The sequence below is a fragment of the Acipenser ruthenus genome, chromosome 22, assembly GCF_902713425.1.
Source record: "Acipenser ruthenus chromosome 22, fAciRut3.2 maternal haplotype, whole genome shotgun sequence".
NCBI classification, from domain to species: Eukaryota; Metazoa; Chordata; class Actinopteri; order Acipenseriformes; family Acipenseridae; genus Acipenser; species Acipenser ruthenus.
In genome coordinates this window covers 5,770,637-5,784,627 of record NC_081210.1, presented here as the reverse complement: position 1 = coordinate 5,784,627, position 13,991 = coordinate 5,770,637, and the positions used below count along the sequence as shown (strand labels likewise).

Below are 13,991 nucleotides of genomic sequence, written 5' to 3'. Positions count from 1 at the left end.
CTGTAAGAAAATGATCAGGCGCGAAATGGACAAACAACTGGAACATTTATAGGTTGTATTTAAATGTTTAAGCAAAGGTTAGAAGTTGAAATAATTATAAACTTTAAATAACATTGATTGTCAACAACTGAAAGTTAAACTAAATATAATGTTTAAAAGTAAACCAATAAGAGTTGCTAAGTGTGTTCTTTATAAAGAAACTAGTAGGAACTTTTGAACGTACTGAAATGGATTCAACACAGGAGTTTGTGAGATAGCATTTCCTAGAGGGAGTGTTTAGTAGCCACGCAGTTCCCCCTTCAGCACCAAAGCGAGTTGTCGGTGCTCACAGCAAGCGCCCCGTGAGTTCATGTTGAATGTTTGGTCCCTGAACACGATACCTGGATTGGTTTTCGATTGTTGAAACCCACACGCAGTCTCTGAAAAGTCTTACACAACTTTGTCACGTCGATAATTCAGAAATTTGAGATATCGCTTTTTAATTTTTCGCCGCCCCTGCTACCACATTACAAATCCACAGAACTTAAATGTAGTCCATCAAATAATTTGGCCAAACAAATCATGATTAAGATCATACATAATATTATAATATCCATTTCTAAATACGCGAATCCTTAATTCAAAGCAACCATGAATGACACTATGAAAAATATTGCATTCATCAAGGACACACACAGGCACTTAAGTTATGATGTCGACGCATAACCACAGATCCATAAACACAGACCTATTTGGAAAGTTTGTGTAACATGTCCTATTCTTTTGTTTTGTTTTTTAAACGAACCTGCAAGTACAATTGAAAGTGTAATTTAATGACGTGCATGCTCAGCTAGCTGAAGCTTTATCTCTCACCTCACCGCTCACGGAGAATAAGTACTAGATCATAAATCGCCTGCGGCTCAAGTTGCTTTGAATAAAATCCCATTGTCATTCCTGTAAGTAGAATCCGTTTCATAGCAACAAAGCACGCGGTAACCAAGAGCAACGGCGGTCCCGGATGTTTATACTGTCGTCGACCATCTGAGCTAAATGAAATGCCGATACAAAGGGACACGGAGACTTCGAAATTAAACTTAAAAAGAAGAGGAAACTATTGTGCAGTTGTTTTACAACCAACATTACAATAACATTTTAAATCAAAATGAGGGGGGGAAAAAAACTTACGATATCGGAGCTAACTTAACTTTCCAGCTAACTTAAAGTTAAAGGGATACATTGATGCACTATCGGCGACTGTTGCGAAACGCAAAATGTGAAGTAGCAGGTTTGAAAAATTATTCAAAAGCTTGAAGAGCTTAGCACAGACTATTAGAATATATTGTTTTAAATGTCGCACAAGTTAAATTATAGCCTACACGTACTTACGTTTTTTTTTTTTTTTTTTTTTTTTTTGGTCAAAATCGATTATCTACTTAATGTCATTTTATTTGTAAAGCAGTTGAATACAAAAACAGATCTCGGTCACACGAACACGTCATTATCACCAAGGAAGGCATCACCAGCAGGTAAACTTTCCTTTGTGATGAAAGGAGTTATGGAAGTCTGTCGTCTTTCTTTTTAGATTACCTTCAAAACAGAAACCTGGGTTACTTTGGAGAGGAGACCAACGTTATTTTGTACCAAAAATGCATGCATAAAAATGTGAAACAGCACATAAATGCAATACATTGTTTATAAAGTAGTTACAAATGGTACGCCTACATAAGATAGGAAAACATTGATCTTTTATCGAGTTTTTTTTATGGTAGAGAATACAGTATTCGGCCTAATGCATGGGCACTTCTCTCTAGGTAGCTGAATGTTATTCCAGGCTAAATTGAGACTATTTACATAACAATTCATATAAATCATACATTAAATGAAGCCCTGTGACTATGGATCCTACTGTTTAGGTGAACAGAAGGAGGATAAAGCCAGCTGAGTTTAAAGGCCACTAATTTCAAATTGTATCACTTGAGCTTACCTGTTGACCAGCCCATTTGAAACCAGGTGTTTTTGCCTTTCTGTCAATGTTTAAGTGCTAGGGGTAGGGGCTGGATAATTATATGTGCATCTGAATATATGTTGGCTAACTAAAGTTGAAACAGCATATGGGTATCCAGTAGTTTATGAAGGCAGTGGGTTTAAGTACAAACTTTGACAGTAAGCCTTATTAAACCTTGTATACATCTCCACCTACTGCTTACATGTAACAGTAGTTGAATTTTTACATTTTTAATTTTTTTGTATTTTATTTTGTATACACTTGAATGAAGACAACGGTTGACACATTTTAAATCAGGATATTTACTTAGAAAAATCTTCTGAAAAGTTTAATAGCAAAAGCTGTACTCCTGTTCAGCTGTACAATGGCCTTGTCATCTAAGGAAATGCATTATTATATTAATCATATTTTTGTAACACACACACACCTCCACCCAAGCATATATTTGTATTTTATTTCCGACTCAGGACGACTCCATCTTCAACATGAGTCACACAAAACGATTGACAGGGTTGCCTCCTCTACCAGCTGCATCATTGGAGGAGCCATCTGAACTTTATCAGGTAAGCTGCCTTTTCATTGGCAGCTATCAGTAACCAATGGAAGCAGCACTGATGCGTTTTCTGTTTGTATGTTTAATATTAGTTCCAAGACTTGACTTTTATGTAAGTAATATTTTAAATAAATAAATAAATAAATAAATAAATAAACAAACAGTAGCAGTCATTACTTCAGTTGTATCCAAACCTACGTGGATATTTATTGTACTGTTGTAAATGCAGCTCTGATAAGAATGCTCACACACAAGGCAGTCACTCGTCTTGCAGCAAACATGTCCACTGTTTAGTGATTTATGGTTCTCATGTGTGGACCTTAATAAAGATGAAATGGTGCTACTTCCTTTCATCTGCTATTGTAGGCCTATGGTAGGGTCCATTTATAATATGTACTGTAGCATGGCAGCACACAGTGCAGTATGCAAGCTGCTCTGTTTGCTTTTGAATTCTGGTAATGGTGTACATTGTGCATCTTATATATATATATATATATATATATATATATATATATATATATATATATATATATATATATATATTTGGGCACAAATTAGGAATACTTTTAATTGTCCAACCATGTTTTGCACAATTTTTTATAAAACTTTTTTTGTATCCTACTTTCATACCAAGGCTAATCGATTACTGTAAGTGTAGCTTCTATCACTTTAGGCACATTCTCAACAGGATGCTGAGTTTGAATAATATGATGTGGTTCCTCTGACATGTGACAGAGATTAATAAAAAGTGCTTTGTGAAAGCAGGACTTGTGATATGTTTATTTTCACTGCTTGAAATATGTTCTAATTGTTTTAAATGCTGTGAATGTATGGCCGATTAATGTTTTGCAAATCACATCAGTATTGCTGACATGCTACCCTTTCATGAGTGGACCGCAGTGTTAAACTATTTATATTGCTGGTATAATACAACAGCACGTTGAAGAACTTACATTTCTAGTATGCATGAATAATATTAAAAACAAGTATACAGTTATAGATTGTAAAACCATACTTTATATCTATTTCAGATTGTTCTTCGGAACAGCCACCTCCCTCCCATTCTGCAAAGCACCTCGTGGACCTTGGCTGTTCCTTTTAAAGAGCAGAGACACCACAGGAGTCCAAGTGAGTCTATTGGGAACAATTACACCCCCAGTGCAAGCAACCTGAAAATAAAGGACCTTCAAAAGAAGTTTCCTTATGTCAGGGCGAGTACAACTCTGGTCTCTCCAAGACTGAGGCCTCTTTCTCGTATCCTTTTTATTCAGCTGTCGGCTTGATGTCTATGACTTATTTATATGGTACAAGTTGCATACATATAGAATATGGAAATGAGTGTAATTTTTGTGCTTTGTGGTTGCTCATTTTTTGTTTGTAACTAGCAATGTAATACTTATCTAATGTGGATGCTTCCTGATATTCAATGGCAAAGGCTACAACATCCATCTTTATTGTGCCTATATATTGCATCCCAATTTCCATTCTTCCCACCCACCACACTTCATTGTTTTATCTCTGACAGCTATCCAATGTTCCAAACAGAAAAACTTGTAGAAAAAAAATTAGAAAACCTTTTAGAAGGGGTTTTTCCAATCTGGTTCTGCCTTTAGACTTCATCAGTTTTTAAATAGCACTCATTTTCTGACTGATTGCCACAGACCCCACTTCCCATTGCACTGAAAATCTCAAGGGGGTGTTATCAAGTAGTGTCAACACATTGTGCCTGGATCCACTTTCAGACTGAATGAAAATGAATGCCAGATGATAGCATGACATCTGTGTTGGCTTTTTAATATTCAGTGACACATTGCAGTAAAATTTCTGATTAAAGTTCTGATTATGTAAAACAAAAAAAAAAAAAAAACTTTTATTTATGAGGCTGTCACAAGATTGTCTCCGTTTCAGAGTTATTAGACACAATAAGAAAACACTGAACTGAAACCATCAGTAAAAAGTTTCTGACAAGGCATGCATTGTGTGCAGTACATGTCAGGTCTGCAGTGCAATGTATTAATCTCATATGTCTGTGGAATACCGTATGTGTATGATGAGAGATAACACCTCTTGGCAGACAGTAGGTGCTAGAATGCTCACAATTAATGCAGTATCCCACTGACAGTCCTTCGATAATCTACCTCGATTGAATGATTAGCAACTTTGTATTTCACGGTAATTCCTCGTAATATATTTATTTTCCACAGAAATAAAACAAATTTGTTTGCAACAATTAGATTTCAATTTAGAATAGTACATTTTAGAGTAGTCTCCTCTTAGATCTGCAAGCACACCTTCGCCCTCACTTTAACACCCCCTGCAGAAACTCTCGTAAGTCAATTATGCTGACCAATTTCCACTGAGACCAACAAAATAGTTTCTTGAGTGACCTTAGTTGGATTTGTTGCAAGGCATGAAAGGATTATGAATTAACCCACTCCCTCATAGGTTTTGAAATGTAAGAGGTGCAAAGACTATTCATGCAAAACTATATATTCATATATATGTGTTGGTATTTTGCTCCTTAGCTTTGTAATTCTAGCTTCAAAAACATCTCCCCCAGTTCAGAAGAAACTGAAGTTTGCACCAAAAAGCAAATCTTTTGCTGAAAGGTAATTGAATCAGATTCGTATTCTTGAATATATATATATACACACACACACACATATATACACAGTATATATATATATTTTCATCACTTCAGTTTGGAAGTCAGAGAAAAGTCAAGTCTCATAAAAAAATCAATAATTTTTGACATACTGTAACCAGTATGCATGTCTGAATCCAATACCTTGGTTCCTAAATTACAGCTGGTATTAAATGTCAGATTGATATGATCATTCTTCATTTTTTACTATAGTAATACCAGTACCATATTAAGTGTTAATTCTCATAGGTAATTATTTTCCTACTTTGCAGAGAGTCAACTCAGATGACTCTTTCCTTGCTGTCTCACTCCAGTGGACATGACCTGTATAACAGTGCGTCAGTTCATCCAGGAAGCCGGCCCATGACACCTACTGAACAGTTAAACAGTATGGTGAATCAGGAAGTGGAGATTTCAAAGAACATGGGAGCACCTTCTGAAAGAGATTTGGAGGCAAGCTTTTAGATGCACTCTTTTTTTTCTTTTCCAAATTAGTCCTGTTATATTTAATTTATATTGGCATTCGAATCCTTTTATACCTTAAAGGTAAATGTAATAAGCTGATATGCTGGACACCCACATAGAACAAGAATGTAAAAAAAAAAAAAATCATACTCATCATATACAGTACTGTAGTTTATGTGATCCATTACACCGTGTAACAAATATATATATTTTTTTGGTTCCTGGGTAGTAAGTGTTATTTCCTAATTGCTTATGCCTCAAAAGTATAGAAAATGGCTATAATTCCCCACAAACTTTGCTTTTGTGACCAGGACAGTGGTATTTTGAAATTTACCTATTTTCCAGAACATTCCAGATAGATTCAGTGCTCAGTAAACTTGGAGTAACTTCTAGAACTTTCTAGAACTTTCCAGTAATATAAATAGTAGTATAAATACAGGGGCCTTAAGCCCACCAGTTCAGTTTAGTTCCAGCTGCCTAAGTGGATACATATCTGCATTTTTCTGAGATGGCATCAAGAGGCTGCAAGCATCCGGCAGACGCATTTTGCTATGTCTGCGGCCAATTTATCAAGACAAGAGCGAAAAAGTACTCAGTGGAAGCATCTGCTAAGATGTGTGAGGCCTACAAGGCATATTTCGGCATGCCTGTCGGGGATCAAGACAAACCCTGGGCACCTCATTTCAGCTGCGAGCACTGCAAAAAAACTCTGGAAGGTAAGATGGACAATTGTTGCTCGGAATTTTATATTATAAAATTTGTTAAAATTTTTAAAATTGTAAAAGTTTTTAATTTTAAAATGTTTTACAATTTTCAATGTTATTGAAAAAATATATCATATATGAAAAATGTTGCGAGAATCTCTTACACATTAATCATGGGTGAAATAAATGTATTTTTGTAGGATGGTACAGAGGGGAAAAGAGAGCCATGAAGTTCGCTATCCCAAGAATTTGGCGGGAACCCACTGACCACTCAAGCAACTGCTACTTCTGCATGGTGGACCCTTCCAAACGTATCCGGACCTTCCTTCATCCATCGCCCCGGTGCCACACTGCCATGAGCTCCCCGTACCCACTCCTCCGGAGAGAGAGCAGCCGTCTTTAGAAGAGAGCAGCAAGTCAGAGAGCGAGGAAGACGTTGTAGATCCAGATGACAATTTCAGAGGTGGAGCTGAGGAGAGAAACCCATACTACCCCAACCAAAAAGACCTCAACGACTTGATTAGAGATTTTGGTCTCACCAAGTCCAATGCCGAGCTTTTGACGTCTAGGCTCAAGCAGTGGAACTTGTTGGATGAAACTGTGCAAGTCGTTGATCAGAGGAAGTGTCACCAACCTTTTTCCAGCTTCTTCACCCGTCAAGATGGGCTCTGCTTCTGCCACAATGTGACCAGTCTGTTCGAGGCAATCGGAATCGCCTGTAACCAGAATGAGTGGCGCCTCTTCATTGACAGCTCATCCAGGAGCTTCAAAGCCGTGCTGCTCCATAATGGTAACAAGTACCCGTATCTTCCCCTGGCTCACTCGGTGCACCTCAAAGAGGATTACAACAGCATCAAGACCTTGCTGGACGCCTTGAAGTATGATGAGTACGGCTGGGAGGTCATAGGAGACTTCAAAATGGTGGCATTCCTGATGGGCCTCCAAGGCGGTTTTACCAAGTTTCCCTGCTATCTTTGCCTTTGGGACAGCAGGGACACCAAGGCGCACTACCACAGGCGGGACTGGCCACAGCGGACCGAGTTCTCTATGGGGAGGAACAATGTCAAGTGGGAGCCACTGGTGGACCCCCGGAAGGTGCTGATGCCACCACTGCACATCAAATTGGGCCTATGAAACAATTTGTCAGAGCTCTAGATAAGGAGTCGGCAGCCTTCAAGTACCTTCAAGACTTCTTCCCTAAGCTGTCTGAGGCAAAGGTCAAAGCCGGTGTCTTCGTCGGACCACAGATAAAGAAGATCCTGGAGTGCAATGAATTCCCCAAGAAGCTCACTAGTAAGGAGAAAGCGGCTTGGAACAGCTTTGTCGCAATGGTTCGGGGCTTCCTGGGCCAAAAACTATGTGGAGCTGGTTGAGACTCTGGTGAAGAACTACGGCACAATGGGCTGTAGGATGTCCCTCAAAGTCCATATCCTTGATGCTCATCTTGATAAATTCAAGGAGAACATGGGAGTGTACTCAGAGGAGCAAGGCGAGCGCTTCCACCAGGATATACTGGACTTTGAACGCCTCTACCAAGGACAGTATAACGAGAACATGATGGGAGACTACATTTGGGGGCTGATTCATGAAAGTGATTTACAGTATAATCGTAAATCTCGAAAAACTACTCACTTCTAAATCTTTTGTAGTCATTTTTGTATTACTTTAGTATAAATACATGTTAATTTGGATTCATATGTTGTTTTTTTCTGACTTTATGTGAACGAAAAGACACAAATTCGTCCGTTTTCTCATTGGAAATAGGTACATTTCAAAATATCACTGTCCTGGTCACAAAAGCAAAGTTTGTGGGGCGTAATAGCCATTTTCTATACTTTTGAGGCATAGGCAATTAGGAAATAACACTTACTACCCAGGAACAAAAATTGTGTTACATAGTGATCAATCAAACTTATCAAAACAGTCTGTTATGACACTGATAAAATAGATTTCTGTAAAGATAAGTCATTTATCCTCTCATATTTATAACAATTAGTCAGCTACTAATTAGTGGAACATAGGTTCTAATGTGTTTTATTTCAAAGCTATGTTGTTTATAGTGATTATTCAGAACACTAAGTTGAACCTGGTGAACTGGTAGAATGATTGGTCCCCAGTTGAACTGATTAGACCTACTGTATGCCATGTGCAATATAATTAGGGCTTCTGTTTTTCGGGTTTTATTAATTGTATTTTTCGGTGCTTATTTTGAGCTATTTACTAGTTTTATGTAAATCGTTTTTTTCGGGGCTTTCGTTTTTGATACACTGTATGAAATTAGTGTTTTCGGTTACTTTCCAAAATGCTTGAGCGTTTTTTGTGTGTGTGTGTGTGTGTGTGTATCAAAATATGTATAGTAACTCGACAGTACTTGCACACTTAAGTTGTACCTTTTTCCTTTGCTGTCTTCCACAATTAAATCCTTATGGTCAAGGGCACATTCTTCTGGGTTTTTTGTGTGTACGCATTTATGTACATTTCGCCACAATTCTGTTTTAAATCCTCTGTATTTTAACTGTAATACAGCTTTAAATCCCGCTAACAAGCCTCCATTCTGATTGTAATCTCGTTTTAAATCTTGCAAGCGGAGTCTCCAATAGAAATGTAGGAATGTGCTGTCACTCAGTAGTTGGGGCGGGTTTAAAGTATTCAGAACTAATCAATGATAGATACAAGTCAGGAAGGCGGGACATTGCCCAGCAGCACAGAGAAATGTATTTATTATTATTTTTGTTTTGTTTTATTTTTTAAAATGTGAAATAGATTTACCATTTCCACAGTTTTTCCAGTTTTTTCCGGTGTTTATTGGCTATCCACCGATTTAATTTTTTTGTATCGGGGGTGTTTTATCGTGTTTTATCAGTTAAATCCGAAAATCAGAAGCCCTAAATATAATCCTCTTTATCAGAGTTGTGTAAGCTCCCGTCTTACTTGGATTCATACAAGGTATTATTCGAGATCAGCATCAGATCAACTGTACACAGAAGAAAATGCTCAAAAGCAAAGCAGCTGTGTTTTACAAACCTTATGCCAACAGAATAATCTAACTAAAAATAACCTGTCCCTGTGATGTACAAGCCTTATAAAAATGACAACAACACCTTTGAGTATACATGCAGCTTCGCACAGGCCCTCAGCACAGGGCTAATCAAGTTGAGCACTATCCCAGCTATTCAGTTTCAAATTCAATGAATTTGCTCTTGAAGCATAGCAGCAAATGACTATAGGTTCAAAGAATCCACTGATGTGGAGACTTTGAAAAGCACTTTTGATGATGATTATTAGGCTGTGTCTGTTTTGAAAAGCTTCTGAAAACTCCTGCATGTATTATCTAACGCAGAAAAGTGTAACCTGTCTGTATTACACGACAAGATATAATAAAGAACAACACATTTTATAGCCATATATAAGTAAATGTAAATGTACTAGTCAAGATAACTTCAGTATAGAATTTAGGGCACCCACTAAAATTGGAGATGAATCTGTAAAAAGTTTTGTTTTTTTTATCAACGTCAGAAGCAAACGCATTTGTATTGCAAATGTTTATTTTGTTGCCAATAGAACTATTATTAGAAGTGAAGTAAACATACATTTTGACATAATGTTGAATTCAGCTGCTTGTCTACCAGTTTTACCTTCTCATTGAGTGTTAAGAGGTGTTATTTATATCTATCATTTCTACTGCCTTATGCTCACAGAGGTATCTCCACTATTTGAACACTGGAGTCCACAGCCACATGCTTGCAGCACAAGACCAACAGCAGATGAAAAATGTCCTGCAGCTTTTGCCCCATCATCTCAAGAACAAGACTGATCTGGAAAAACTGCAAGAAAAATTAACTGAAGAGATTCACAATGACTATGATTTCAGTCTGAGGAAAAGCATTGGTAAGACATCAGGTCAAGCAGTTGTATTTTTAATTTTACAGACATGGGACACCTTTTACACAGGACTAATGTGCAATGTGTTGTATTTGGTTTTGTCGTCAGTGCAGAACTGTGTATTGTGTTTGTTTTACTTCTCAGCGCTTTAGACCTGCTGTTTACCTTTCATTACAGAGTAAGTAGTGGGGTTCTGAAAAATATAGCGTTACACATCCCCACGTGTTGCTGCAGCTGTTTAAATAACATACCTGTCATTTTTCTTTTCATTGTTAACATCCTGACAACTTCAAAACTCTTTTAAAAAAAGAGTCGCTCTAGTGCACTGTCCTCTAATCACTGCAGGAAGAGCGATTAAAAAAAATAAAAATAAAAACATAACAAGGGCTCTGTCTTTCCTGTTCCGTACCACATCATGGATCGTTATTGCTGTGTTGCCTGTGTGACAATGTGGACAATAATCCTTACACTACCAGTGCACTAGAGCGGACATTTTGAAAAGATCTTTGAAGTTGTCAGGATGTTAACAACAAAAAGAAAAATTACAGGTATGTTATTTAAACAGTTGTAGCTACACTTGGGGACATGTAACACTATATTTTTCAGAACCACGCTACTTAGTCTTTAATAAGCAAACACAACCTGTCAAGGCAAGTGAGCTACTTTGAATATAGGGAGTAGCTGTATGTCTGAAACGGTTTTGTTCGGTCTAATTGTAACAATTTGTTGCTGAATAAACACTCTGTAATGCAAATACAGTAAGGCTAATGTAAGAAGAGCTATAGGCTTTTGACCCTTACTAGTACATTTTTATTATGCATTGATATCTGCTACTAGTACCTAAATACAGTGTCATGTTGAGCCACAGTGGTTTAGAGTTTCATATGTTTCATTATCTGTTTGTAATCTGTTGCTCATATTACTAAAAGCTAATATATTTCAGATATGTATAGAGAAAAGTCCTTGGGAAATATATTTATTTCACACCAGGATAGCCCCTGGAGATATCTTAAGCCCCGGTGTCATGCGGGTCACCTTTAGTCTCAGTGTGAATCATGTGTTGTTTTTCATTATCATGTTGTCCATTGTGTTCCCATTTCTGGTAAAGTTGTGGACCAGCTAATGGTTCTGCTTGGATTTCTAACTGTTTTAGTAAGGGAAAAGGCTTTGATTGATAATTTAGTGGAACAGAGCAGGACCCTTTTTTCGTGTGATCTTCCAGCCCAAACACTCTGTGCCCCAAACCACCAGTACTCTACAATAAGATACACCTTCTTTTACACAAGGCTGTTGAAAAATAGGTGTAATTGCAGAAATTGTGATTAAGGCCTCATTTTTTTATCTTACTAAATTACCTAACAGCACAATTTTTGTTTTTCAGTTGATTACATTTTAAAAGATCCTTCAGAAAGAACAAGGCTTTTCATTGCAAGCATCCCTCGTTCATTTCCTCAAAGAATAATTCGAGCCCCTGTTCCTTGGAGCAGCAGTTACAGAGACGCCAAGAACTGGAACGAAACTCATCTCTTTAATGTGAATCCCATGATGCTTGAGCTGCAGCAGCTCTGGTGTAAAGAGTAAGATAGACTTTTCCATTTTTCCTCATAATGAGCTAATTTGAACTGTTGTTATGTTCAGGGGCATGTGAAGATTTTGTAGATATTGGACATCATGTATTGAATATATGTTCTGCCCTTACTGTAACAACATGGGGTGAGACTGCTTATACTGCAGAGCAAGAAACACAGGGTCCTCATTATTGAGAAGTGTGAAGTCTTTCCATTACATGGGCTCACTAATATGCTGGATGCACTTGAACAGGTTATTGATGTAACCCAGGTCATTTTATAATGAGTTGATTGTGCCAAGGTTGTGTTAAGTTAAGCTTAAACACAAAACTAGACACAATTTGAGAAGCAACACCAAGCGCAGAGTATGTATTCAGAAAATAATTTGAATTGTTAATAAGGCTATCAATCAATGACTGTGCCAAACCATGACAAGGTGTGATTCATCATCTAGTTTAATGGGCTTTATTGATTTAAGGAGCTGACAAATGTTTCCCTGCAGGTTTGCAGAGCTGAGATTTGTTACGCTGGAAGCACTGTTTTCCGCAAGTCTGCCACTGCTGCCTGTAGAGTTTGAAGACCTGATTCACAAACAGTGCCTGGCAGCACGCACCACTCTACAAACCAAGTCAGTAAATCAGATTAATATTAATTTGATTTGCTTTGGGTACATCTGCTGATTTGCTGTGGAATCCTTGCTGAGGGTGTTCATTTATGCTTTCTGTATTGCCCCATTTAAAAAAAAGCAGCAGCAGCAGCAGCAGCAGCCCATTAATCCAATTCTGTTCTGGTTTAATTTTTTCCCTTGGGTGATCTCTGTTCCATGTTCCATGGGTGATCTCTGTGTCTCTGTGGTACAGTATGCATCATAAACCAAACAAAGATACACAATCTGGTTTTAAAGAGACACATGGGTCTATTTTATACATCTACATTGTGGTGGCTTTAAATAATGGCAGCTTTTAAATCATCAAAATGGGAGCCTCCTTAGTGTTTGCTTACAATTTAAAAATACTAAAAAAAAATGCAAGACATTGAGAAAGACTTATAGTCAAAAGAATTGTAATTGAATTCTATATTCCAACATTCCTGGTTAAACTGATGCATGTTTCTTATGCTGTGTTATTCACTCTAAGATGATAAAATGTTCCTGAAATCTATATATAATACTGCAGCACAATATCAAACTATTGGAGGTGTGCAGGGTCACACTCTAACACCCCTCTGATTTGGACTGTCTCCAGATGGATTCCAGCGTGCGCGTCACTGTTTATCACCCACAAAGTACGATGGCTGCACCTGGTCCCACAGAGTGACCGTGGCTCTGTTGACCAGATTCAGGAGTTCTTTGCATGTGCAGCGTCCCTGATGTCTCTGCAGCTGCGAGGAATGGTTATCAACTCCTTACAGGACCTGCTCTCATTTTTCACAGTGCACGAGGTACTGAGAAATCAAGAGGCAATCTTTGGCAACAAAAAAACATTATATATAACTTGTTCTTTGCACTCTTTTTTTATTAGTATTGAGGTGGTCCAGTGGTTGAAGAAAGGGGCTTGTTACCAGGAGTTTCTGGGTTAAATCCCAGCTCAGCCACTGACTCACTGTGTGTGACCCTGAGCATGTCACTTAACATCCTTGTGCTCCGTCCTTCGGATGAGATGTTAAATTGAGGTCCTATTGTAAATGACTCTGCAGCAGCAGTTGTGATGCATAGTTCACTCCATAGTCTCTGTAACTTAGCTTTGGATAAACATGTCTGCTAAATGACTAAATAATAATAATAATAATAATAATAATAATAATAATAATAATAATAAGCTATTATATCATAAATCAATACCTCATTTATATTATAACAAATCTGCTCTTTTCAAAACCCCTGCTTTTGTCATACAGTAGCCCCCCACTAATGACAAAAGTCATAGACTTATTTAGTATATTTAGTTATTATTATTATTATTTATTTCTTAACAGACACCCTTATCCAGGGCGACTTACAATTGTTACAAGATATCACATTATATATTATTTCACATTATACAGATATCACATTAATTTACATACAATTACCCATTTATACAGTTGGGTTTTTACTGGAGCAATCTAGGTAAAGTACCTTGCTCAAGGGTACAACAGCAGTGTCCCCCACTGGGGATTGAACCCACAACCCTCCGGTCAAGAGTCCAGAGCC

At 37.6% G+C, this 13,991-nt stretch overlaps 1 protein-coding gene across 2 annotated transcripts in view; it reads left to right on the top strand.

Moving 5' to 3' along the window:
• Positions 1 to 963: 963 nt before the first annotated feature.
• Positions 964 to 13,991, top strand: part of LOC117431455 (dynein axonemal heavy chain 3) — a 46,816-nt gene continuing 33,788 nt past the window's right edge. For both annotated transcript variants that reach the window (XM_058995888.1, XM_058995887.1), the window contains exons 1-9: positions 964 to 1,505; positions 2,452 to 2,547; positions 3,569 to 3,791; positions 5,077 to 5,146; positions 5,454 to 5,634; positions 10,049 to 10,238; positions 11,614 to 11,809; positions 12,303 to 12,428; positions 13,045 to 13,240. In XM_058995888.1, the coding sequence (XP_058851871.1) occupies positions 2,470 to 2,547; positions 3,569 to 3,791; positions 5,077 to 5,146; positions 5,454 to 5,634; positions 10,049 to 10,238; positions 11,614 to 11,809; positions 12,303 to 12,428; positions 13,045 to 13,240 (1,260 nt within the window). In that variant the 5' untranslated portion in view covers positions 964 to 1,505; positions 2,452 to 2,469. The remainder of the gene's footprint in view (positions 1,506 to 2,451; positions 2,548 to 3,568; positions 3,792 to 5,076; positions 5,147 to 5,453; positions 5,635 to 10,048; positions 10,239 to 11,613; positions 11,810 to 12,302; positions 12,429 to 13,044; positions 13,241 to 13,991) is intronic.